Genomic DNA, 27,716 nt, shown 5'->3' on the forward strand with positions numbered 1-27,716 from the left:
CATATTGAGAATCTTATTATTTCTTTTAGGATACTCTTTTACAGCATTGCAGACCTTGCTAGATTGTTCAAATGTACATATTGCTCAAAAGTACACCATGTTGTTCAGTAGATTCTTCATTCACGAAGTTTAATTGAGCATCGAACTGGAGAAACCACATATTCAATCCTCGAAAGTCCAATATAAAACATTAATTATTCCCCCATTCAATCCTCTCCGATCTTCTTTGATATAGTTCGGATCTTTGATTCCGAAATGTTAAGCTCAACAAGCATACAACACAGAGTAGAGAGTCTTCTTTCACTCTTTTTGCATTGACTGAAAGCCACATTGATTTGCAATCACTCTATTCTTAGGAATGGAGTCTCTTCAACCTTTTTGCAGCATGAATAAAGCCCTCAATGACCTGCTTCTCATCCAGTTGCTTCTTGCAAATGGGTCGTTATGTAAATCCATAGGATAAGACGTCAAAAATTTAAACCACACCTAAGAGCACACCAATCACACTAAGGCAGACTGATGAGTACCTGAGAGAGGAAATGGCACTGCACTCCATGAACCATTTGTTCCTTTGTTGGGTTTGGGTTACCACTCACCTGCACCATTTTGAAACTTGTTTTGGGTTTTCAAATATCTGTCAGAAGTTCTTTGAACAGGAAATTATTAACGCGGACTTACCAGATCGAAGTGCCTCCAGTATCTCCACAAGGTAGTTGTCCCAAGTCTTGACAAATTTACTCTCTGTTAATGATCTACAAAGCGTAAGCATAAGTTTCAAATACGATAATATGTGCTTACCAGATCATATATGCATGAGCATGAATCCTATTTTTTATTTTTTTTCCAGTGAGATAACTTTGTATTATTAATGTTGCCCTACAAGTAGAACAGTCATTGAAAGTGCAACATACAGCGAAAAACATAACTTACTGTTTGAGTCTTAAATCCATTGGATTGAGTGTTATCATAGCCACTCCGGCCATTAAATTCTCCACAAGATATCAATGACCTGGTATGTGGAACCCCTGTCTTTCTTGACTTGTAGAATTCTGAACCAGCTGTGAACAAATAATAGTCCATGAACATACAGATGAAATAAGAATACTACTAGGAATCAGATTTCAATTTTTATCTGGATTGTTTGTAAGAAAGCAAAAAATTTACCACAAACAGAGGTGCTGTAGAAAGTACCATAGACTATTTCATCTTCATCCTCATCTCCAGTTGGGGTTTCTAGAACACTCAAAGCATTTCTCTGAAGCTTTACTTCCACCCCATTCTTCAGGACCTGTTTGTAAATTCAATTGGTTTTTACCACATGTTCATTAATGTAAGGTTGATATTTAAGAAATAATGATATAAATGAATCCAACCAAGTAATCTGCAATTTTAAGTTTCTGTAAATCATGCATCTGATATGACAAAATGACTAATCTTATAGTCAATGATTGTTGAAGCTCTTCATGGACTACAATCTGCTGGCACTTTTAAAAATCTATAAGCATTGCTAAACATCTTGCATAAAAATCATGATATCAAGAATATTCAACAAATTTTGTAGAATGAATTCTAGATTGCTTATCCATATAGATAAAACAGAAATTTTTACAGGGTACAAATAGAATAACAATACCTGTTTGATGAGATTTTCAGTGTGGATCATTCATGTAAAAGAATGATAATTGTACTCATTCCTTTCAAAGGAAAGTACAAACAATAACAAATTGGGGAACGCAATTCTCGACAGCAAATTTCAAAGAAGACAGACAAGTTGAATCAGATGTAGCCTAGCTGAGTTTTCCAACTTAGCATATTAAGTGTCAGATTCAGTTTAAAACAAATTTATCCACAGAAATAGTAAATTCTTCCACGGATACACAATAATTTTACACAGACTAGCTGAATCTACTGTGTTAATAAAAAAAGGGGGTGTTACCAGCCAATGCCAACCACCAAGTCCAACAGCCTTCTTGACAACTCCTTGCAACCCAACCAAAACTGATTTTGTCCTATTGTTACCAGTAATGATGACTTTAGTGTGTCTAGGAAGCACTGAGAGTTCTTCTCCACTTTCTTCCTGAGATGAACAAGGTGTATGACCTGCGCAGAATTCAGCCTCCATCTGAAAAGGGCAAAAAAACATTATTTTTAATTATTTATAAACCATGGAATATAAGAAATTAACACTAATCCAACTTCTAAATGGCCTTTACTGAATATAATAATTACATGATCATACAAAAGAGGGAATGGATGTGCTTGCAATTACAAGGTAGACTTCCAACTTGTATAATTCCTTCAATCATAAGGTCTCATTACATTGTTAGTGCACAGGACAAGCTTTGGCCAGTTGCACCAAGAGTCAGTAAAAGGGCTGGCTAAGGGAGCAAGAATGATACGAGTGAGTAGACCATCCAATCTACTCCAAGATAATTAGAAACAGGTACACGAGTTGTAAGGTAACGGGACCCCCACTAAAAAAACAGTAACCCACATGGATTGCGACTGCAACTTGTTAGTCAAGGACAGACAGCTATGGGAGGTGACAGCAAATGCAAGAAGCGGGCCTTGTGGTGGGACTTCAATACTAAATGTAACCCAGCGTTTCAGGTTGAAACAGGCTGGTTGATGTGAAACAATTGGAAGAAATTACAAAAAAAGATTGCTTAATTTTTAGGTCCCCCAGTTTAGAAAATTATTGATGGAAGTCATGATGATCGTATTGTGCCAACCAATGTGAAAGCGATAGAACTAGAATTTGAGGTTCATCTGATTTTATCCACTAATAAACTTCAATTCTAAATTATCAAGTTTTTCATCTTTTCACAAAGATTAAGAAGAGAAGGCATGCATTTAGTTTCAGATATTCTATTGGAAAGCTACAATAAAAGAGGAAAACTATATTTTAGCATTAATTACGTAGTTTTGTATAAAAAAAATGTAACTTTTTTCTAGCAAGGTTACACTAATATTTTTAATCCATATCAACAATAATTTTATAAAAAAATCGTGCATTACTATGAAAGCATGGATCAATTGACGTTGTAGAGACAGAAATCATAGAATCTACCAGAGACTAGATCAAAAGGTCAGATGGAATGGATTCCATTACACTAACGCATCGGACAAACCTTCTACTAAACCATTTTCTCGAGGAAAAAAGTAGCAATTTCAAAAGGAATAAAGGTTCAAGCTACTTCTTTTCACCTGGAAAGAAGGGGGAAATGCACCGAAGTTCCGCTCAAAATCCAAAAAATCTGAGATCATAACCAATTCCAGAAATCGAATCCAATTCCAAATACCAAGAAAGAAACCAAGTCGAATCAAATGGATCCATACCAATCCGTAGATAAGAAAGAAGTTGAAAAGGTAAATAGCAACTTTGAAATCGGAAACGCACCCCAATGCCTCGATCCAGCAGAGTACATAACAGGAACCCGAAGAATCGCAGAAAATGCTGCGTCAGCGGAAACTGCAGCCCCGTGTTTTCTTTCTCAAAAAAGAAAAAAAAAATCGCCAAATTGCACCTGGAGAATGGATATAATCGCTACTGAGGTTAGGGTTTAGGACCAGATGAGAAGAGACGAGAGATAAAGCAGAGCAGAGCAGAGCAGAGGAGAGGACGAGGCATAAAATTCTTCCGGCCAACTGCCGAAGAAGTAACGTTAGTAGGAATGGCACCTGCATCCTGCGCCCAACAGCATACCCTCCTCAAACCATCATTCGGTCATACGCCGGGGACCCGCCCTTCGATCACGATCAGAACACATCTGGTTGCTTTTGCAAACTGGTAAGACCTTGTGGCGCCGATTGTGGTGCAGATATTATTATCATGGTCCGGTCGGCTTCAATTATTAATGGAACATTAAATAGGGGATGATATTTGATGGAGCGGTTCAAATTTGGTGGAAAATGAGCCGGCGGTAACTTTGACGCAGAGGGCCCATCAAACTCATCAGACGCGCAGATTGACAGTGTCAGTACCGACACAAAACTCCAATTTTAAGGGTCGAGCGAGGGGAGCCCGCCACATGTCCCCCTTGTGGGTTCAGAGTCTGGACAGAAGAAATGTTCACAATGATTGGGAATCAATGAATCAGGGTTTTCGTCCTGTAACCCTAAAATAACCTCAAACCCCTCTCTTTAGATTTACTAAGAAGTCTCATTCTTCGTTACTCTTGATGATCCTATTTTAGGGTTTAAGGTTTATGAGAGAATTTGGAGTTTCAAGCTTCTGAGTAAGTCGAGCAAGCTGAGTCGATCGCACAAGCCAATCATGCCAAGTGGACTGATCAAGCTAGAGGACGTCTCATTCCATTATACCTATTTCGTAGTTTAAGATGTAGAAGCATACCACCTTTGTTACAAGTAATATTGTTTTCCAAATCATCATTCTAAAACTAAAACACATCAAAAGCATGAGCAGATCAGATGTGTATTAGTGATCCTGTCAACTACATACATCATTTACAAGCAACAAATGGTTCAATCAACACCTCTACAATCAATCCCCAGTTATCAAGTCAAGAGTCGAGTTCTTTCAGCTGCTCCTTTTCCCTGCTCGAAGTGAAAACTGATAATCATGGCTTTAAAAGTAAACAAGCTAGAAACACCAGCACAAGCTTCTTAATTTGTCTCTTTATTTGCTGTTATGATCTTCTGGTGGTTGATGAAGGAGTTCACCATGACAAAGCTTCTGCTAGCTGTTTTGCCAAGTAGAGTTTGAGATTATTTCCACCTCCTATCCAGAGAGCAGCAATCTTGAAGAAATAATAAGTATGGGCTTAAACAATCTTAGCCCACAATTCGATATAAATTAATGAAAAACACTTTCAGTTTTGGTAAAGAAAGAAAAAGACCTCAAGGCATTCTAGTTATATCTACCTCATGCTAAATGTTTATGCTCAAACGAGGAGGAAGACTCATCATAATCTCCCTAACATTCATCCAAACCAACTCTTTGCTTGCTAGAGAACGTCGAGTGTCAATGTAAAATTATATGTAATTGGTATCAATCATACCTCAGGTCAGCAGGTCAAACCAATCTATCGCACTTACGTATTCCAGAGCATCGAGTTCAGGAACTGACCACCCGAGTTGGGTCAACAAATTGGCATCTTTATGTCGACCTCCCAAGACTCTGAGGTCCCTGAGCTCTCCCCTTCAAAGGCTCTGAGCTCCCTAAGCTCTTTACTCTAAGCTCCCTAATCTGAACTTCCAAAGCTCCCTACTCTGAGCTTTCTAAGCTCTTCCTTTCAAGCTTTTGCAATCACTTGCATGGTTATTGGCTGCAAGCAGACACGAGCCATGATTCTCCCAATCATCATCTCTGCAGTTAGTGGTCAGTAACAGCTGAACGATCGGCATTAATGAAAGCTGCCATAATTAATGCTGGCTGGAACGGTGAACAATTTTAAGAAATTGTAGGCACGATCTCCACAAGTAACTCCCAATCCCACACCTATAAATACCAAGTTATGTCGGTATTTGAGGGGATCTCGCTCTTTCTAGTTTTTTTTTTTTATTCTCTTGACCCTTCCACACATTTCACATCCTGAGACTGACATAAGCATTGAAGGAGTTTTGCCGGACAACTCGGGTGCCCCCTAACTTTTGCTCTCTTGTGTGCAAATCAAATCACACCTCCTCCTCAATATCCAATTGAATTGCAGATTTCCGCAGCATGATCAATAATCACTGAGACAAGGTTTGGTATCCAAGTTGAAGTTTCAAGAAATATCATTCTTAAGAAAAATAATTCCACGAATTTCTAAAACTCATGTTTGGAATCCAATTTGATGATTTTAATTTATAATGAAAATTTACAGCTTGGGCACAAAGCCATATGACTTGGCATCACAACAAGACACTGCAACAAAAAAAATAAAATAAAACACACACACATCACAAACAGATTTTATGATATATACGGTTATTTAATAACCAATAACAACATAAAAGGATGCGCGTCTTCATATCAAACAAAAGGAGCAGCTATCTATTTTTCAACACACTGAATAACTATAAAAACCTAAAGTGGATATGCTGTTAATTCATTAAGAGCAAAAGGATATGATATTACTACTCCTAAGCTAATAGAGAAAGATCAAGATGAGAGTTATAGATCACATCTCCTTGTTGGTTTTGTAATATGACTATAGTTAGTATCATGAAATATCATGAAATGAGTTGAAACAAGAGAAAAACAACTAAATTACAAGTCAAATGGCGTTGTTGTTGTATAAAGTTGAGGGCAACGTTCCCTTGGGAAGAAAGTGTGACCCATATACCTTCAGTACATTGTTCTTATTCTTGCATGAAAACTTGACCAAAATCTCCAGATGAATATACAGAAAGCAGTGTAAAAAAAACAACAGACTAGTTTTAGCCGATCTTAGTTTATGATACTCAGAATCAGCTACGACAGTTAGATGAAGATCCAAATGCCAGAGATCTTAATAAGGTAGGTAAGAAGACGGTAAGTTCCCTAGAGTCCACCTATGGCATTTCCCTGAGGAAAGGATATATAGTTTCTAATTTAAGTATACAAATTGGTGCTACCAATAAGTTTAGAGAGGATAAAACTTGTATGAAGATCCTCTTCACTAAAGATGTGATGAAGTGGTTCATATAACGTCACAGTTTGGTTTAGCTGCATTTTGACACAATAAATAGGTGTTGCAGTTTGATATAGTAGCTTTCCCAGTTTTATCATTCTGCAATTCAGCTATCATGGTTTGATCAAGATGCCAAAGTTTAGTTTTGTTGTATATTGGCACATTAGATAGATGTCCCATGTTGACTACAATATGCAATACAGTTTGGTTATGCTAAGTGATACAATTTAATTATAGTCGGTTCACAATTACAGTAGGTGTCACAGTTTCATTGAGGTGCCACAACTCAATTTGGTTACTTAATGTCACAGTAGGTGGGTGCCCCATGTTGTTGTCGTATGTGTAATATTTTGATTATAGTAGGTGCCACTCTTTTGTTGAGGTGTCATAGTATGATTTTGCAATGTATTGGCATAGCAAGTAGGTTTCACAGTGAGATTAAGTAAGGTGTCAATAGTTTTCATTGTACTAAGTGCTGCAATTCAGTATAAGAAGACAAACAACTTTGATATTAGTATTGACTGTGTCATTATATAAAAACCCTCAGCAAATTCCCCTTCAAATAAGTACTAAGTGCTGCAATTCATCCAATGACCAACACTCTGCTTCAAATGATAATAACAAGACCAAATTAAGAAACTCAAACATGAAACACTTGCTTTGCCGAGTGTTAAAACCAGTGAATATAGCCAAAAAGAAGTTGCAGCGAGAGTTTTCAGAAGAATACCTCTTTGGATAACCTCCATCATTGAATATTGCAAATGCAAGATTTCCCTGCCACTGCAAATTCCCCTTCCTCCGGCGCACTGCGTATTGCAAAGCAAAACATTAAATCAATATATTTGTAATGTTCTTAAACAAAAGAGCTGACCTTGAATGGAACACTTGGACATGAGCAAGGTCTCTGCCATGGGCATCAGGCCAGCTAACTTTCCTTCTTCCATCCCTCACCATCACCTGTTGCGGCCGCTGCTCTTCCTCCCTGATTGGCTTCTTAAGGTTGCTCTTCAAAGGAGAAGGAAGAGGAGGAGGAGGAGGAGGAGGAGGAGGAGGAGGGGGCAGTTGTTGGTCGACAGGATCAGCGCCATGGCCGTTGACACGGGCGGTGGCCCTGTTGCCCTCCCTCCCCTCACTGCTCTTGCTGTTGTGCAGCGTGATGGGTGCGTAGCAGGAGCACAGCGAGGAGGTGCTCTCACTGTCTTCTCCTGAAGTCGACAGGATCATGGCGTTTGTGTGAAGGTCGGATTGCAGGGAAGAGGAGGGAAGAAGACAAGCGGTGGACTGTAAAAGGAAGGAGGGAAAGGGAAGAGCGAGGAAGGAGACGGTGTCATGTCAAAAAGTTGGTAGGTGCATGCCAGTGCCAGGGATGATGGATGGCTGCTGCTGGCTTTTTGTTGCCACTCTCCCTGTGGTGTGGCTGGCACTCGCTTTAGGCGCAAAAGAAGCACCTTTTAACCACAACTCCATGAGTGAGGTTGCACTATAATGCTCTACTTTGGTTCTTATTCATCCTCTAGCTCGGACTTCGTCTGGTAGTTTCTCCCTAAGTTAAAGAGAAAATCTATGGAAATTAGATAACAGAAAACAAAGATTAGAATACATACTTTCCCAAAAAAAAAAAAAAAAAAAAAAGTTATGCATGTAAAATTGTAAATGGCGGAAAACTGCAGAATTTCATTACATATCTTCCAAGACATTTTTTCAGGGATTTTTTTTATCAGTTTTGTAAAGAATTCCATGCAGATAACATAATAATCAGGTTTAGTCTCTGAACTCGCTTACCCAGCATCCATCTTTCTTTCTGTTGCTGCTTGCAAGTAAGGATGGTTGCAGGTTGCCAATGCAAGAAGCCATCAGTCTCGAACAGGATGAAAAGAAGCCCAGCCAGCTCTATCGTGGCTGATACATCTCGTGGATTCCATTATTTTATATTGTTGTCAGATAAACTAGAGAGCCTTGGCAAAGAACAATGAGACGAAAGGAATGGTACGGCATTTGCTTTTCTGAAGTGGAATCCACTGAATGTTGCATTCCACCCTCCTTTTGAATAGAATGGTGCTAAAAGAAGAATATATTCATATTGATTATTTTAAATGTACGAAAGATAATAAATTAAAATAATAAAAATTTACAATGATTTTCTGTAGATCGGTAATCGACAATGGTGAAATTTACTGTCGGAAGAGCGATCACAAGATCGAAAAGTCCTCCACGATTCCACGAACCAAATCCTACCGCCTCAGATGTCCTTCTCTAACTCTCGTTGTCTTCGTTTTCTTCTTCGTTCATTTGTTTTCTTCCTTGAATGATCATTGGACGCTCCCCTTTATATAGGGAAATAACCCAGGGTCATAATGAACTTTTCCATTATGAGTAGTGGGGAATGTGGGTCATGTTTTCACGTTTCCCACTTTCCCATTTCCTACATCTCCCACTCGTTCAAGATAAATCACTAAGACTAGTTCATTCAGATAAGTCACAAAGATTAGTTAATCATGAAGATTAAATGAGTCACATAGACTATTTGAGAGTTTAGTCACATATACCATATTAGAACATCCCATCCATACTTAGAGAAAATGGTTCGTACGACAACAACTACACTGAGCGATAGTTGCTAAGAAGATTATTACATCTTTACTTACCCACTCTTTGAGCAATCAATGCTAATAAAATTGTTACACTTTACTTAGCTGCTCAAATAAATTAGAGACTCATTCTTCATGACACATAGCTTCTTTCCTGGTGGCACATAGCCTTTATCCAAGATCCATCCAATCTTCAAGTGACACACCGCCATTATCTTAGAGATATCGATGTCTTGCTATTTATCCAGATTAAATAATTTTTATTTACATCAATATGAATATCTCTAATCCCTTATAATGACCATTATGTCAAGAGCATGTTCCATATCCAATATTCACATTCATTTCTATACATAACAGAAATGGGTCGACCAGTGAATAACATCAAAAGATGTAAATATATTTAATCTTCCTTTTTAACTAGAATCTATTCATTTTAATCTGTCGCTTTTCTAGTTATGCTCCATAGACCGAATCATCCATAGCCATAAGATGCACGCTAAAGTAGCAGACACTAATTAAAACTTCAAGTAAACAGCTAAATAGTCACTAAGGTAAAAAACTGAGATTAACTTATAATTATAATCTCAAAGGTCTCACATAGTAAAGAAACAGGGATCCATTCTCCTACTACCTTTATTGTCACAATAGCATATGTGGTATGAATCGCATATTACGATGTTATTTTCTTTACTAAAAAGAGCGCATGTTTTTCTCAATTTTAACATCGTACAGATTTCGATCTAGACATACCTAATATCTAATCCTGAATTCAACATATGAATTCTAATCTGGCCTTCAACAGATTCAGTAAATGGTGGGTTCATTTACTTCGATCATTATTAACACATAAATGATCTCATCTTGACACAATTATCAAGGCGACCTCAACTTATGGATGTGTCTCTAATTTCAGCTACATAAGTTATTCTATAAGTAACAGTTTTACCCCTATTTATACTTAACAAATAGAGATGATTGTCCATACGAGTGGACCAATCTCCACCTGCCAACATGCTCACCGAGATCTTATATGAATGTAATAAATACAACATATACACTGAATAAATTATGACAAATGACACAATCATAACACAAAGTCTGATTGTTATTTCAATATTGCTACATTTTATGAAGTCCCAAAGACTTTACATGTTCTTTAAATGACTCTTTAGTCATTGGCTTAATAAAAGGATCTGCAAGCATAGCGCATGTAGGGACATACTCAAGAATTACTTACCTTTTAGCCACAATATCTCTCACAAAATTATATTTAATTTCTATATGCTTGCCTTTGCTATAATATTTGGGATCCTTAGAAAAAACTATTGCAGCTTGACTGTCACAGTAGATAGTTATTGGGCTCCCACTATCCTCAGCAATTTTCAAATGCTTCAGGAATCTTCTCAACTAGACTGCTTCTTGCACAGCCGCTGAACATGCCACATATTCAGCTTCCATAGTTGACAAAGCTACACAAGCTTGTTTCTTGCTGTTCCAAGAGATGGCGCCACCATTCAACAAGAATGCACAGCCTGATGTGGATTTTCTATCATCCAGGTCTCCAGCCCAATCTGCATCTGAATAACCTTTCAAACTCATATCTGATCCTTGAAAACAAAGACAATAATCTATTGTCGCCTTCAGATATCTGAATATCCTTTTTACCGCCTTCTAGTGTCTCGATCCTGGGTTTGATTGGAAGTAACTTACCAAGCACATAACATAGCTGATATCGGAACGTGTACATAATATAGTGTACATCAAACTATCAATAGCACTGGCATATGATTTTTTATTCATCTAAGCTATTTCCTCTGGAGTTTTAGAACATATACTCTTGCTCAACACAGTATCTTTCACAATAGGTGTCTGTTCTATGTTGCAATTAGACATGCTGAAATGATGTAACATCTTATTTATATAAGACTCTTGTGGCAGACCCAAAAGTCTTTTAGGACGATCTCTTATGATCTTCACTCCTAAGATGTATTCAGATCATCCCATATCTGTTGTATCAAATTGTGATGGCAGTCACTTCTTGACTTCATTCACATATCCTATGACATTTCCAACTATCAGCATATCATCAACATATAATGATAAAATGGCATACTTTCTTTTTTCCCTTTTCAGGAAAACACAATGATCCTCATTGATCATCTCGAAACCATAAGATAAAACGACTTCGTTAAATCTTATGTTCCATTGTCTTGACACTTACTTTAGCCCATATATAAACTTTTTAAGTCTACATACTTTCTGCTCTTGACCTTCAGCAATGAAACCTTCTGGTTGAACCATATAGATTTCTTCGTCAAGATCATCGTTAAGGAATACAGTTTTTACATCTATTTGATATAATTCCAAGTCATAATGTGTCACAAAGGCCAAAATAACTCATATTGACACAAATTTCACTATAGGAGAAAATGTCTCTTCAAAGGCAATACCATCCATTTGGGTATATCCTTTTGCAACTAAACGAGCTTTGTATCTATTAATCGATCCATTTGCTTTCCTTTTTATCTTGAGAATCCACTTATTCCCAATAACTCTTCGGCCCGGAGGAAAATCGACCAAGTCCCAAACATGATTCTGAATCATGGACTCAATCTCTTCAACCATTGCAGCTTTCCATTTTTCTCTAACTCTACATCCTAATACTACCTCAATGGATTGAGGTTCGTCATCGTCAATTGGAAGTGTTACCAATGCCTCATTCTCAATATCAAACCTCTTCTTAGGTTTAACCTTACGAACGCTTCTTTATAAGTTGGGTTGTTGAGAAGTCAACTCATGACTCGGCATATCACTCCCACTCGGTTGACTAGACTCAAGTGCCCCTTTTGACACCTCTCTTGTTGATAATATCTTATCCTCCTCAAATAGAGGAATATTTTTATCAACATCACCTCTGATTGGGAACTCTATTTCGAGAAAAGTCGCATCTCTCGAGTCTATTTCGGAGATGGTTCCATCTAGTTACTCACCTATGAAAACATAACCTTTGGAGGTCTCATGATATCTTATAAAGATATATTTCTTACCTCTAGGCCCTAGTTTTCCATACTTATGAGAACTATTATGAACATAAGTAGCTGATCCCCAGGGTCTCAGATTACTCAAATCTGGTTTCTTGCTTGTCCAACGTTCATATGGGGTAGATGGAACTGACTTTGAAGACACTTTGTTAAGTATATATGCTGCAATTAATAATGTATCCCCCCAATAGGAGATTGACAAATTAGCTTGCGCTATCATAGACCTAACTATTTCAAGAAGAGTTATATTTCTTCTTTCAGCTACCCCATTTTACTGTGGAGTTCCAGGGATTGTCAGTTGTCTAATAATCCCTCTATCATTATATATTATCTTGAACATATCAGACAAATACTCCCCTCTACAGTCAGTGTGTAAAGTCTTAACTTTACGTTCCGTTTGATTCCCAACTTCGTTCATATAACGAATGAAGCAATCTAATATTTCAGATTTGTGAGAAATCAAATACACATGACCGAACCTAAAGAAATCATCAATAAATGTAATGAAATAGGAAGCTCCATGTCTAGCCTTCACATTCATTAGACCACAAATATTCGAATGAATTAACTACAATGTTGATTCAGATCTAATAGCCTTACCAAATGATTTTCTAGTTGCTTTTCCAGCAAGACAATGCTCACATATAGACAATTGAATCTTAGCCCGAGTGTCTAATAGACCCTCTCTAGCCAACCAATTCATACGTTCTTGTCCTATGTGTCCTAATCTAGCATGTCAAACCTCATCAGTTATATCTGCATCACTAGTTAGAGCAATGTTTAAAAAACAATCATCAATAGCATAATTGACATCTGGTTCTACATCAAAAACCATAAAACCATTTGTTAAAAAATCATGTCCGATTGACACTGAGTCAATCTTAAGTTCAACAGACCGACTGTAAAAATTAATACAATACCCTAAATCAAGAAGACATGTAACGGAAACAAGATTCCGTCAAATTTCAGGAGCATACAGGACATCATGTAGAAATAAAACTGATCTACCACCACGGAGGTTGAGTTTGCAAGTGTCGACTCCTTTGACTTCAACTCTTGCATTGTTTCCCACATAGATCCACTTGTTGTCAGATGGTACCCAACGGTACTCAACAAATGTAACTCGTTCCCGAGCTACATGGTTGGTTGCTCCTGAATCTATAATCCACAAAGGATAAGAATCAGCTAACAACACTGAGCTAGTAACAAAATGCTCAGAAAAAGAAGACACGCTTGGATTTACCTTTTTCGGCTCAGTGCACTCCCGAGCGAAGTGACCCTTCTTGCCGCAGTTAAAATAAGTCAACTTATTTTTAGGTTTCTTTCCAGTCTTCTTTACTATTTTCTTGATTGGGTCCTGTCCCACAGCAACAGCTTCCCTCTTCTTTCCCTTCCCTTTCTTGAACCACTTCTTTTTCTTGGATCCAGATGATCCAACAGAACCTATAGCCACATAGGCTTGTCCAGAAATCCTTGCGGATTCAACTCTCTCTGCCTCCAATTCTACATGGCGTGAGACGTCAATGAAAGTTTTGATACTCTCACTATGAGTTAGGGTCTGCTTCATGGTCTCCCAAGAATCTGGAAGTGAACGAATAACTGCTTGAACCTGTTGTTCATCAGTCAACTCATGGCCAGCAGTTTTAAGCTCCCGAATCATGTTCGACATCTCCCTGAGGTGTTGAACCATTGATACATTCGAACGCTTTTTGTAACTGTTAAACTTGATTGTCAGCTGTTGAAGCTTGCTCAGACTTATTCCACTGTATTTTTCTTTAAGGGTTGCCCAGACTGCATGAGCCGGAAGATATGACTCATACTCAAAAGCTAGGTCATTTACCATTAAACTAATCAATATGTCATTTGCAATGGAGTCATTTTTCTTCCATGCCTTATAGGCATCAAGATCTTGTCTGTGTTGTGCAGTAAGACCATCTACAGGTTCTTCCATAACCTGATTTACAATCTCTAGAACTTCTTGTTCCTCAAGTACATACTGTATCCTGAGGTGTCAGATCTTATAGTTATCCCCATTAAGTTTTTCACCTTTGTTGAGTTCAGCTATTATATTTTTGGTTGCCATAATCTATTGATCCTGCCCTGAAGCTGAATAGATGGCAACCAGGAAGCAACGCTGAGGTGGATCTTCGTCTTCGTTGCGTCTCCTCCGTTCCCGCAACCACAAGTCGTTAGTGCCAAACCGGGAGGGGGCTCCCGGCGACGGCCCTCCGACGCTCAAGTCGCACACACGTTTTCGGAAACCACCGTTCATTGCTTCATTTGTGCTTTCTTTATTTTCCTTGCTTGCCGGTGTGTGACTTGAGCGTCGGAGGATCGTCGCTGGGAGCCCCCTCCCGGCTTGGCACTAACGACTTGTGGTTGCATGAGCGGAGGAGATGCGGCGAAGACAAAGAGCCACCTCAGCGTTGCTTCCCGGTTACCATCTATTCAGCTTCAGGGGCAGAATAGAGAGGGGCTACAGAAGAAAGCAATGGACTCACCAGAGGCAGAAGCAGCAGAAGAATTCGCCGAAGAACATGGAGGAAATCGCCGAAACAAAAACGCTGAAGGAGGAAGGCGGTGGCTGCTAGCTTATGAACCTCCAAAGGAAAGGCTAAACCGTCCGATCAGTATCACGAATACCTTGGGGCAAATCCGGCCGTTGAAATTCAAATCGCCAAAGGTCGCATACCCCCCCTATCACATCGAGCGTGCGGTGGTAGGCAGTGATACGTGGCATGCGCTCATAGGGCAATTGTCAGAACAATTAAGAAGGTGTGCTTCGCATTAACACCTCAGAATGAAGCTAGTTTCGAGAGATTTTTCTGAGGAGAAGCACCAGGGCAATAGCTCTATGGGCCGACTGAACGGGGATAGCAACTCATGGTCAGACGCTCCCTCACGCTGACCGATCAGCCTGTGGAAGGCCCCACCTCGTAAAGGAAAACTTAGGCCGATTGGTGGATCTCCCGTGAAGAAACATAGCCGACCAGAGCGCCAAACAGGGAGTAATATTTTCGCACCATTTTGTCCAGTCAGTCGGACTTACAACCTCCTTCGACTAGACTTAAAGGGGAGGCATCTAATCCGGTGGTGACTCGGGAGGGCCTACCTCCAAGGAAGTTCAGCGCTTTGGTGGTCGCCGAAGTCAAGGGGTGGTCAACTAAGAGACTAGTCGATCGGAAGGCCCTTCATCCCCGGTCCGCCGGAAGAGTTCAGAGAGGGTTGGCCGAGCCTACAACGCACTGAGGCAAGGGGCACTCAAGACGATCAGCCCAGACATGGGCGCATGAGTTCAAAGAGGCGGTCGGTCGGACCGATCAAGGGGAGTCCAGTCAGACTAACAGCCGATAAATGAAACGGGGGATACGTGCCAACATCCTTTTGGGAGTTAGTACCGTCAATTAATGGTGCATAGGGACAGAACATCCTTTTGGGAGTCGGTGTCGCCAACTGACGGCGCAGATGGACAGAAGATCGTACGGAAGAAGATCCCGCCGCTTAGACAGAGATACGTTTGCCCCGTTATGGTAAGATGTCAGGGATCCTTTCTCAATGTTAGCTTTTGGGGAAAGTTTGGGGATGTGCATCCACCTAGGAAGCGCATAGTCTACTCGGCGAGGCTCTATATAAGGAGGGGAGCAGCCATCCGCGGAGGTATACACGTCTTCGGAAACCATCGTTCATTGCTTCATTTGTGTTTTCTTTGTTTCCCTTGCTTGCAGGTGTGTGACTTAAGCGTCAGAGGACCGTCGCTGGGAGCCCCCTCCCGGCTTGGCACTAACGACTTGTGGTTGCAGGAGCGGAGGAGACGCAGCGAAGACGAAGAGCCACCTCAGCGTTGCTTCCCGGTTGCCATCTATTCAGCTTCAGGGCAGGATCATCTATCATAAATAAACACATCATTTAGTATTCAGTGTAAATCATATGCATGCAATTTATGATTGACTCAATATTACTTTGAGTTGGTTTACAAAATCAAGTTGCAACTATGTTTTCACTCATCATTCGTATGACCAATCAAATTAATATTAATCAATTCTATTACATACATCCCAACAAATGAACTGATCATTTTTAATATCATGAATTCTTTAATTAAATGAACTAATCATTTAATATATCATTATTTCTTTAATTAAATGAACTAATCATTTAATACATCATGAACTAATCATGCATCATGTCAAGTAAACAACATAAATAAATGAACATATCATTAACATAAAATTATGCTGCATAATCTTAACATATAACTAACTGACATGAATAAAAATGGACTAAATATTGTTCATTCATAACGACAATAACAATAATAGAACTCTAGTAAATTAGATAAGCTACTACCACCCCCACTAGACAAACCCTAGTGCAGTGGGAAATATTATCCCTTTCAGCCTAGACTCATTTGGGGTAATCTCAGGCGGGACAGCTTCAAGATTCTTTATAGGATCCTCAATTGGATCCTCTTCTGGTTCCTCCTCGATCATTTCCGGGTCCTCTTCGAACTCTTCAGGATCCTCTTCAGTGATATGGTGAAGCAGTTCCTCACATAATACAGAATATGTGACGCGTCCTTGATGACACCCCCAAATATAGTCTGCTATCATCCTTGGATTTTCTGGCAATGAATGCATCAAAGCCCAAATTCTATAACTGTCCAGGATTGGAAACTTTTCTCGCTCAAGTTTCCAAAACAGATCATCAAGTCGTCCAATGTGTTCGTCGACTCCATAAGTAGAGTTATATTCTATCTCCTGAATCTCCTCCCTAAGTTGATTTCGTCGCACTTCGCGACGAGTCAATGTGGTAATCATCCGTGTCATCTAAAAAATTGAAATTAAAATTAAAATAAGTCAGTACAAAACCGACTAATCAGTACAAAACTGGTTTATTTCAATTTATACAGGCATAGTACCAACATAATAAATCAAGAAAAACAAATCTTTTCGATGTTCAGGAGTCTAAGTCGACTAACCCATCGGATCAGCTGATTAGGAATCTAGATCCTAAGCTTAGTATATTGTCCTTCATTAGAACTAATCTAATTGGACAGAGATTTTTGTACCTATGTTCTATTACTGTTTGATCTAAGTCCATTTCTATCAATTTCATACTTTATTGATCAAACTCAGGTCCGTTTGATCAAATCAATGTCCATTGGTTTAAGTCAGACTGATTAGAACAAATCTAATCATTTTGATCATATTTGATCCATGCCTAATTAATCAACCCAAATTGATTCGGATTTAGATCAAATTGATTTGATTAAATCAACTAATGATTTAATCTAAATTAGGTCTAATTGAACCAACCATTTATCATAAATGGCAAATTTAGTGAATCCTATATTCAATTAATTACCGTATACATATTACAATGCTTATCGCATGCAATTACCGTATGCATTAAAAAAAATATACAGGTAAGCATGTATTTGGAAAAATTATACGGGCGAGCATCAATTTGAAAATTTTAAATTTTACAGTAAGCATGTATGGGTTATCTTCGGTGCATATTCCAAATAAAAAAAATAAAGAAACTTTATCAAAAAAAAAACACGAAGCACGTAAATGCACGAAGCACTGTTGCTACGTCTTCAACCGTTTTCTTCGCCCAACATGCTGCCCACGTTGCGCACACTACACGTTGCACGCTGCACGCCGCACAACCACGACGAACTCAGTCGTTGGCCTTGCTAGCCTCTGCCGGTGGTGGTCGGTCATTTCCGGCGCCAAAAAAACAGTCATCTGTAGACTCAACAAGATCATCAACGGTGGTTCTGCCCGTCCTACTGTCCTAGCCACCAACACATAGTCAGACAGCCAGGACACCATCGACGGTCATGGACTGACGTCGCCGGCAAATCCCTGCAGCATCGTGATTTTACAAATTTGGCATAGTGCTATCAAGTAGCAATGCTAACGCTGACGGTGACTCTTACCAGCGACCCTGTCGTCGATCTCCCTGCCGTTATATAGTCACCGATGCTTATTTGCTACGACACATTAGTCGTGCAAAACAACCACAAGAAATGGCAAAGCGAGAAAACATCCGTACGGCGATTTCATAATTCGTCTTAAGTATTTAGAAATAACACCGCTCTGATACCAATGTTAATTATTCTAAATGCATGAAAGATGACAAATTAAAGCAGTAAAAACTTACAACGATCTCCTGTAGATCCGCAATCGACAATGGTGAAACTCGCTGTCGGAAGAGTGATCACAGGATCGGAAAGCCCTCCACAACTCAACGAACCAAATCTCACCACCTCAGATGTCCTTCTCTAGCTCTCGTTGCCTTCGTTTTCTTCTTCGTTCATTTGTTTTCTTCCTTGAATGATCCTTGGACGCTCCCCTTTATATAGGGAAATAACTCAGGGTCATAATGAACTTTTTCATTATGAGTAGTGGGGAACGTGGGCCATGTTTTCACGTTTCCCACTTTCCCATTTCCTACAATTTGTCCGCAGCACTTTCGTCAATTCGTTTCAGAACCAACACGAAGGAAGTAAATCACGGGCGGCTACTAGTCTGGGAATAGTGACTAACACATAAGGGAGGTATTAATCTCAGCTATGCCGAGATTCGAATCTCAAATCTCATGATGGCAACACCTCAAGTGTTAGCCACTAGATCATCCCAAGGAGACCTCCCTTTGAACACAATGGAGTGCAAGAAAAGTGGTCTAGGTTTTTTTTAATGGAAACATTTGCGTCAAAATGGATGATTGGACGATCCAAATCAAACAAAAACCCACTCCCTCACACACTCTCTCTCTCTCTCTCTCTCATGTGGCAAAAAGGCATGGGAGGTCACACTCGGATGCGCCCAGTTTCGATCCCAAGATTTATATGTCAACATTTTATGTTTTAATCATTGTATCACTTTAAGAGAATCACTCTCTCTCTTACTCAGGATATAATTAAATGGATCATCACATGATAAATTTATAAAAATATAGAATGATTGATTTTCAACCAACTCAATTGAATTTGAATTTGTGATAATCTATTCGATTTACTGATTTATTTTCTACATCCGACTGTGAGATTAATCATGTGAAATACTCGAGATGAACATACCTTTTATAGAAAGACTCTCTCTCTTTCACTCAGACACACATGGAAAGGGTGGAACGGTAATAGTAGAACGTTTAGGATGTGATTCACTACAAAAAACATAACTTTGGGGACAAAAGTTTGGAACGAAAATAATTCGTCCCAAAATTGGGACAAATTTAAGGTCGAAAAAAAATTTCGACCCAAATAACCAACAAAACTTGCAACAAACAAAATTCGTTTCAAGTTTGCAACATAAAAAAAAATCGTTGCTAAATTCATCCCCAAATCAGGAACGAATTAAAAATTCGTCCCAAATTTAGGGACAAATCCTGGATTCGTCCCAGATTTGGGAACAAATCGAGAATTCGTCCCAAATTTTGGGACGAATCCAGGATTTGTCCCAAATTCTGGGACGAATCCAGGATTCGTCCCAAATCTGAAAATATTTTTAAATAAATAAAATCAAACACCTAAGGCCTAAATAAGGACCGAGAGACATCGGAATTTGATAAAACAAGCTTCTATGCGTCCGTATCATTGAGTTGATCCAAAATACGTCATAATCCATAATTTTTAATTAATATTTTAAGCGATTTGAATTTTTAACACCCAATTAGGTCAATTTGTGATTAAAAAATTCCAACAATATATATATTTGGTAAAAAATATTTTTATTGATAGATTTACGATCAGGATAATGATACGAGCACATAGAAACTTGTTTCATCAAATTCCGATGTCTCTAGGTCCGTATTTAAGGCGTCCAAGTTTATTTTTTTATTTTTTAATAAATAAAATTTTGGGACGAATCTCTGGAATCGTCCCAAAAGTTGGGATGAATCCAGAGATTCGTCCCAAACTTTGGGACGAATTCCTGGATTCGTCCCAAATTTTGGGACAAATCCAGGATTCGTCCCAAAACTGAAAATAATTTTAAATAAATAAAATCAAACACCTAAGGCCTAAATATGGACATAGAGACATCGGAATTTGATGAAACAAGTTTCTATGCATCCGTATCGTTGAGCTGATCGTAAATACGTCATCATCCATAATTTTTAATTAATATTTTAAGCGATTTGAATTTTTAACACCCAATTAGGTCAATTTGGGATTAAAAAATTCCAAAAATATATCTATTTGGTGAAAAATATTTTTATTGATAGATTTACGATCAGGATAATGATACGATCACATAGAAACTTGTTTCATCAAATTCCGATGTCTCTAGGTATATATTTTTTAAAACATATATAGGTTGATACTAACAAAAAAGGTGTTTGTAGTGAATAATTGTAAATTAGTGTCCGAAAGTTTAAATATGGACCTAGAGACATCGGAATTTGATGAAACAAGTTTCTATGCGTCCGTATCATTGAGCTGATCGTAAATACATCATCTTCCATAATTTTTAATTAATATTTTCAGCGATTTGAATTTTTAACACCCAATTAGGTCAATTTGGGATTAAAAAATTCCAAAATTATATATATTTAGTAAAAAATATTTTTATTGATAGATTTACGATCAGGATAATGATATGAACACATAGAAACTTGTTTCATAAAATTTCGATGTCTCTAGGTCCGTATTTAAGGCGTCCAAGTTTGTTTTTTTATTTTTTAATAAATAAAATTTTGGGACAAATCTCTGGATTCGTCCCAAAATTTGGGACGAATCCAGAGATTCGTCCCAAACTTTGGGACGAATTCCTGGATTCGTCCCAAAACTGAAAATAATTTTAAATAAATAAAATCAAACACCTAAGGCCTAAATATGGACCTAGAGACATCGGAATTTGATGAAACAAGTTTTTATGCGTCCATATCGTTGAGCTGATCGTAAATACGTCATCATCCATAATTTTTAATTAATATTTTAAGCGATTTGAATTTTTAACACCCAATTATGTCAATTTGGGATTAAAAAATTCCAAAAATATATCTATTTGGTGAAAAATATTTTTATTGATAGATTTACGATCAGGATAATGATACGATCACATAGAAACTTGTTTCATCAAATTCCGATGTCTCTAGGTATATATTTTTTAAAACATATATAGGTTGATACTAACAAAAAATGTGTTTGTAGTGAATAATTGTAAATTAGTGTCCGAAAGCTTAAATATGGACCTAGAGACATCGGAATTTGATGAAACAAGTTTCTATGCGTCCGTATCATTGAGCTGATCGTAAATACATCATCTTCCATAATTTTTAATTAATATTTTCAGCGATTTGAATTTTTAACACCCAATTAGGTCAATTTGGGATTAAAAAATTCCAAAATTATATATATTTAGTAAAAAAAAAATTTATTGATAGATTTACGATCAGGATAATGATACGAACACATAGAAAATTGTTTCATCAAATTCCGATGTCTCTAGGTCCGTATTTAAGGCGTCCAAGTTTGTTTTTTTATTTTTTAATAAATAAAATTTTGGGACGAATCTCTGGATTCGTCCAAAAATTTGGGACGAATCCAGAGATTCGTCCCAAACTTTGGGACAAATTCCTGGATTCGTCCCAAAACTGAAAATAATTTTAAATAAATAAAATCAAACACCTAAGGCCTAAATATGGACCTAGAGACATCGGAATTTGATGAAACAAGTTTCTATGCATCCGTATCGTTGAGCTGATCGTAAATATATCATCATCCATAATTTTTAATTAATATTTTAAGCGATTTGAATTTTTAACAACCAATTAGGTCAATTTGGGATTAAAAAATTCCAAAAATATATCTATTTGGTAAAAAATATTTTTATTGATAGATTTACGATCAGGATAATGATACGATCACATAGAAACTTGTTTCATCAAATTCTGATGTCTCTAGGTATATATTTTTTTAAAACATATATACATTGATACTAACAAAAAAAGTGTTTGTAGTGAATAATTGTAAATTAGTGTCCGAAAACTTAAATATGGACCTAGAGACATCGGAATTTGATGAAATAAGTTTCTATGCGTCCGTATCATTGAGCTGATCGTAAATACATCATCTTCCATAATTTTTAATTAAAATTTTCAGCGATTTGAATTTTTAACACCCAATTAGGTCAATTTGGGATTAAAAATTCCAAAAATATATATATTTGGTAAAAAATATTTTTATTGATAGATTTACGATCAGGATAATGATACGAACACATAGAAACTTGTTTCATCAAATTCTGATGTCTCTAGGTCCGTATTTAAGGCGTCCAAGTTTGTTTTTTTATTTTTTAATAAATAAAATTTTGGGACGAATCCAGGAATCGTCCCAAAACTGAAAATAATTTTAAATAAATAAAATCAAACACCTAAGGCCTAAATATGGACCTAGAGACATTGGAATTTGATGAAACAAGTTTCTATGCATCCGTATCGTTGAGCTGATCGTAAATACATCATCATCCATAATTTTTAATTAATATTTTAAGTGATTTGAATTTTTAACAACCAATTAGGTCAATATGGGATTAAAAAATTCCAAAAATATATCTATTTGGTAAAAAATATTTTTATTGATAGATTTATGATTAGGATAATGATACGATCACATAGAAACTTGTTTCATCAAATTCCGATGTCTCTAGGTATATATTTTTTAAAACATATATAGGTTGATACTAACAAAAAAGGTGTTTGAAGTGAATAATTGTAAATTAGTGTCCGAAAACTTAAATATGGACCTAGAGACATCAGAATTTGATGAAACAAGTTTCTATGCGTCCGTATCATTGAGATGATCGTAAATACATCATCTTCCATAATTTTTAATTAATATTTTCAGCGATTTGAATTTTTAACACCCAATAAGGTCAATTTGGGATTAAAAAATTCCAAAAATATATATATTTGGTAAAAAATATTTTTATTGATTGATTTACGATCAGGATAATGATATGAACACATAGAAACTTATTTCATCAAATTCCGATGTCTCTAGGTCCGTATTTAAGGCGTCCAAGTTTGTTTTTTTATTTTTTAATAAATAAAATTTTGGGACAAATCTCTGGATTCGTCCAAAAATTTGGGACGAATCCAGAGATTCATCCCAAACTTTGGGACGAATCCAGAGATTCATCCCAAACTTTGGGACGAATTCCTGGATTCGTCCCAAATTTTGGGACGAATCCAGGAATCGTCCCAAAACTGAAAATAATTTTAAATAAATAAAATCAAACACCTAAGGCCTAAATATGGACCTAGAGACATCAGAATTTGATGAAACAAGTTTCTATGCATCCGTATCGTTGAGCTGATCGTAAATACGTCATCATCCATAATTTTTAATTAATATTTTAAGCGATTTGAATTTTTAACAACCAATTAGGTCAATATGGGATTAAAAAATTCCAAAAATATATCTCTTTGGTAAAAAATATTTTTATTGATAGATTTATGATCAGGATAATGATACGATCATATAGAAACTTGTTTAATCAAATTCCGATGTCTCTAGGTATATATTTTTTAAAACATATATAGGTTGATACTAACAAAAAAGGTGTTTGTAGTGAATAATTGTAAATTAGTGTTCGAAAACTTAAATATGGACCTAGAGATATCAGAATTTGATGAAACAAGTTTCTATGCATCCGTATCATTGAGCTGATCGTAAATACATCATCTTCCATAATTTTTAATTAATATTTTCAGCGATTTGAATTTTTAACACCCAATTAGGTCAATTTGGGATTAAAAAATTCCAAAAAAATATATATTTGGTAAAAAATATTTTTATTGATAGATTTACGATCAGGATAATGATACGAACACATAGAAACTTATTTCATCAAATTCCGATGTCTCTAGGTCCTTATTTAATGCGTCCAAGTTTGTTTTTTTATTTTTTAATAAATAAAATTTTGGGACAAATCTCTGGATTCGTCCCAAAATTTGGGATGAATCCAAAGATTCGTCCCAAACTTTGGGACGAATTCCTGGATTCGTCCCAAATTTTGGGACGAATCCAGGATTCATCCCAAAACTGAAAATAATTTTAAATAAATAAAATCGAACACCTAAGGCCTAAATATGGACCTAGAGACATCGAAATTTGATGAAACAAGTTTCTATGCATCCGTATCATTGAGCTGATCATAAATACGTCATCATCCATAATTTTTAATTTATATTTTAAGCGATTTGAATTTTTAACAACCAATTAGGTCAATTTGGGATTAAGAAATTCCAAAAATATATCTATTTGGTAAAAAATATTTTTATTGATAGATTTACGATCAGGATAATGATACGATCACATAGAAACTTGTTTCATCAAATTCTGATGTCTCTAGGTATATATTTTTTAAAACATATATTGGTTGATATTAACAAAAAAGGTGTTTGTAGTGAATAATTGTAAATTAGTGTCCAAAATCTTAAATATGGACCTAGAGACATCGGAATTTGATGAAACAAGTTTCTATGCGTCCGTATCATTGAGCTGATCGTAAATACATCATCTTCCATAATTTTTAATTAATATTTTCAGCGATTTGAATTTTTAACACCCAATTAGGTCAATTTGGGATTAAAAAATTCCAAAAATATATATATTTGGTAAAAAAAAATTTTTGTTGATAGATTTACGATCAGGATAATGATACGAACACATAGAAACTTGTTTCATCAAATTCTGATGTCTCTAGGTCCGTATTTAAGGCGTCCAAGTTTGTTTTTTTATTTTTTAATAAATAAAATTTTGGGACGAATCTCTGGATTCGTCCCAAAATTTGGGACGAATCCAGAGATTCATCCCAAACTTTGGGACAAATTCCTGGATTCATCCCAAATTTTGGGACGAATCCAGGATTCGTCCCAAAACTAAAAATAATTTTAAATAAATAAAATCAAACACCTAAGGCTTAAATATGGACCTAGAGACATCGGAATTTGATGAAACAAGTTTCTATGCATCTGTATCATTGAGTTGATCGTAAATACGTCATCATCCATAATTTTTAATTAATATTTTAAGCGATTTGAATTTTTAACAACCAATTAGGTAAATTTGGGATTAAAAAATTCTAAAAATATATCTATTTGGTAAAAAATATTTTTATTGATAGATTTACGATCAGGATAATGATACGATCACATAGAAACTTATTTCATCAAATTCCGATGTCTCTAGGTATATGTTTTTTAAAACATATATAGGTTGATACTAACAAAAAAGGTGTTTGTAGTGAATAATTGTAAATTAGTGTCCGAAAACTTAAATATGGACCTAGAGACATCGGAATTTGATGAAACAAGTTTCTATGTATCCGTATCATTGAGCTGATCGTAAATACATCATCTTCCATAATTTTTAATTAATATTTTCAGTGATTTGAATTTTTAACACCCAATTAGGTCAATTTGGGATTAAAAAATTCCAAAAATATATATATTTGGTAAAAAATATTTTTATTGATAGATTTACGATCAGGATAATGATATGAACACATAGAAACTTGTTTCATCAAATTCTGATGTCTCTAGGTCCGTATTTAAGGCGTCCAAGTTTGTTTTTTTATTTTTTAATAAATAAAATTTTGGGACGAATCTCTGGATTCGTCCCAAAATTTGGGATGAATCCAAAGATTCGTCCCAAACTTTGGGACGAATTCCTGGATTCGTCCCAAACTTTGGGACGAATTCCTGGATTCGTCCCAAATTTTGGGACGAATCCAGGATTTGTCCCAAAACTGAAAATAATTTTTAATAAATAAAATCAAACACCTAAGACCAAAATATGGACCTAAAGACATCGGAATTTGATGAAATAAGTTTCTATGTGTTCGTATCGTTGAGCTGATCGTAAATACGTCATCATCCATAATTTTTAATTAATATTTTCAGTGATTTGAATTTTTAACACCCAATTAGGTCAATTTGGGATTAAAAAATTCCAAAAATATATATATTTGGTAAAAAATATTTTTATTGATAGATTTACGATCAGGATAATGATACAAACATATAAAAACTTGTTTCATCAAATTCCGATGTCTCTAGGTCCGTATTTAAGGCGTCCAAGTTTGTTTTTTTTATTTTTTAATAAATAAAATTTTGGGACGAATCTCTGATTCGTCCCAAAATTTGGGACGATTGCAGAGATTCGTCCCAAACTTTGGGACGAATTCCTGGATTCATCCCAAAATTTGGGACGAATCCAGGATTCGTCCCAAAACTGAAAATAATTTTAAATAAATAAAATCAAACACCTAAGGCCTAAATATGGACCTAGAGACATCGGAATTTGATGAAACAAGTTTCTATGCGTCCATATTATTGAGATGATCATAAATACGTCTTTATCCATAATTTTTAATTAATATTTTAAGCGATTTGAATTTTTAACTCCCAATTAGGTCAATTTGGGATTAAAAAATTCCAAAAATATATCTATTTGGTAAAAAATATTTTTATTGATTGATTTACGATCAGGATAATGATACGAGCACATAGAAACTTGTTTCATCAAATTCCGATGTCTCTAGGTCCGTATTTATTCATTTTGATTTTATTCCTCTTTTATTTTAAAAAAATTAAATTCTGGGACAAATTTCTGAATTCGTCCCAGTTTTTGGGATGAATCCAGTATTTGTCCCAAAATTTGGGACGAATCCATGGATTCGTCCCAATTTTAGGGACGAAATTGGGAACAAAAAAGGTTTGTTCCTAAAAACCCTAGATCTAATCCTCTACCCGATTCTTTTTCCCCTCCCTCATTTCTTTCCTCTCTCTCCCCCGTTCCCCTTTCCAGGTGCGATTTCCAGGATTTCGGCCGCATCTCCGACCGGCGACGGCGTGATCTCCGACGATCGGCGGTGGAAGGTTTTCGTTTGGTAAGCCCTCTGCCCTCTGCTCTCTGATCTCTCTCTGTCGGCGGCCGCTTCCGCACCCCACGAAGTGAGCCTCCTCCCGCGCTCCTCCCCCTGCCGCCGCCGCCGCCGCCGCCATCGCCACCAGCAGATTCTCTGGCAGGGCCTTCCTTGCCTACGGCTGGCTCCGTCTGGCTGCCGGCAGTCCTTGTCTGGCCGCCGGCAGGCCGCTTCCTGGCCGGCGTGTGGCTGCCCGCTGGCTTGCGATGGCTGGACGACGTATGACTGCCGCCGTGCACGCACCTTCTTGAATTTAAGTTAATTTTCGAAATTTATTGTCTTAATTGATAATGTTGTTTGTGCAGGTCTCATTTTAGCGTGATCTCAGTGTAGTTGAAGGCAGCTGTATTTGTCGACCTCTTTTCGGTATTCTTAAGTTCATTATTATGCATTTAATAATTTGTATATAAAGTTAGCTTTAAATAATTAATTATATTATAGTTGATTAATTGCGTTCCTTCTTTTTGATTAGCTGTTATTTTTGTTTTGTCTTCAATGATAAGATTTATCTATAGTAACTTTTAA

At 36.7% G+C, this 27,716-nt stretch overlaps 2 protein-coding genes across 10 annotated transcripts; both read right to left on the bottom strand.

The window, feature by feature from the left end:
* Nucleotides 1–229: 229 nt before the first annotated feature.
* Nucleotides 230–3,810, bottom strand: LOC122028581. 7 transcript variants are annotated; one of them, XM_042587431.1, is made up of 8 exons: nt 3,682–3,810; nt 3,401–3,527; nt 1,937–2,122; nt 1,165–1,288; nt 931–1,058; nt 679–741; nt 528–596; nt 230–444 (listed from the first exon to the last, which is right to left on the bottom strand). In XM_042587431.1, exons 1-8 carry the CDS (start codon nt 3,702–3,704, stop codon nt 370–372), a joined length of 795 nt encoding a protein of 264 aa, XP_042443365.1. In that variant the 5' UTR covers nt 3,705–3,810; the 3' UTR covers nt 230–369. The 7 variants fall into 7 exon arrangements, with proteins under 7 accessions (XP_042443365.1, XP_042443377.1, XP_042443383.1 ...); XM_042587443.1 differs by having other exon boundaries at nt 230–427; nt 1,192–1,288; nt 3,682–3,807; XM_042587449.1 differs by having other exon boundaries at nt 230–424; nt 1,192–1,288; nt 3,682–3,806.
* A 524-nt stretch (nt 3,811–4,334) lies between these two features.
* On the bottom strand, nt 4,335–8,558 carry LOC122028622 (WASP homolog-associated protein with actin, membranes and microtubules-like). 3 transcript variants are annotated; one of them, XM_042587472.1, is made up of 4 exons: nt 8,400–8,558; nt 7,489–8,160; nt 7,345–7,423; nt 4,335–4,703 (listed from the first exon to the last, which is right to left on the bottom strand). In XM_042587472.1, the coding sequence occupies exons 2-3, from the start codon at nt 7,839–7,841 to the stop codon at nt 7,363–7,365; spliced, it is 414 nt and encodes a 137-aa protein (XP_042443406.1). In that variant the 5' UTR covers nt 7,842–8,160; nt 8,400–8,558; the 3' UTR covers nt 4,335–4,703; nt 7,345–7,362. The 3 variants fall into 3 exon arrangements, with proteins under 3 accessions (XP_042443406.1, XP_042443413.1, XP_042443418.1); XM_042587479.1 differs by having other exon boundaries at nt 4,335–4,760; XM_042587484.1 differs by lacking the exon at nt 4,335–4,703 and adding an exon at nt 5,704–5,869.
* Between the last annotated feature and the right edge of the window lie 19,158 nt (nt 8,559–27,716).

The sequence above is a fragment of the Zingiber officinale genome, chromosome 1A, assembly GCF_018446385.1.
Source record: "Zingiber officinale cultivar Zhangliang chromosome 1A, Zo_v1.1, whole genome shotgun sequence".
Lineage (NCBI taxonomy): Eukaryota > Viridiplantae > Streptophyta > Magnoliopsida > Zingiberales > Zingiberaceae > Zingiber > Zingiber officinale.

Excerpts from the sequence above, each read along its gene's own strand:
- LOC122028581 (XM_042587431.1), bottom strand. The coding sequence starts at position 3,704 with ATGCTGTTGGGCGCAGGATGCAG. Across the intron at positions 3,528-3,681 it reads CTGTTGGGCGCAGGATGCAG|GTGCAATTTGGCGATTTTTT; the intron begins GTGCCATTCCTA and ends TCCATTCTCCAG. Across the intron at positions 445-527 it reads AGTGCCATTTCCTCTCTCAG|AACGACCCATTTGCAAGAAG; the intron begins GTACTCATCAGT and ends ATGGATTTACAT.
- LOC122028622 (XM_042587472.1), bottom strand. The coding sequence starts at position 7,841 with ATGATCCTGTCGACTTCAGGAGAAGACAGTGAGAGCACCTCCTCGCTG. Across the intron at positions 7,424-7,488 it reads GTCCAAGTGTTCCATTCAAG|TGCGCCGGAGGAAGGGGAAT; the intron begins GTCAGCTCTTTT and ends TGCAATACGCAG.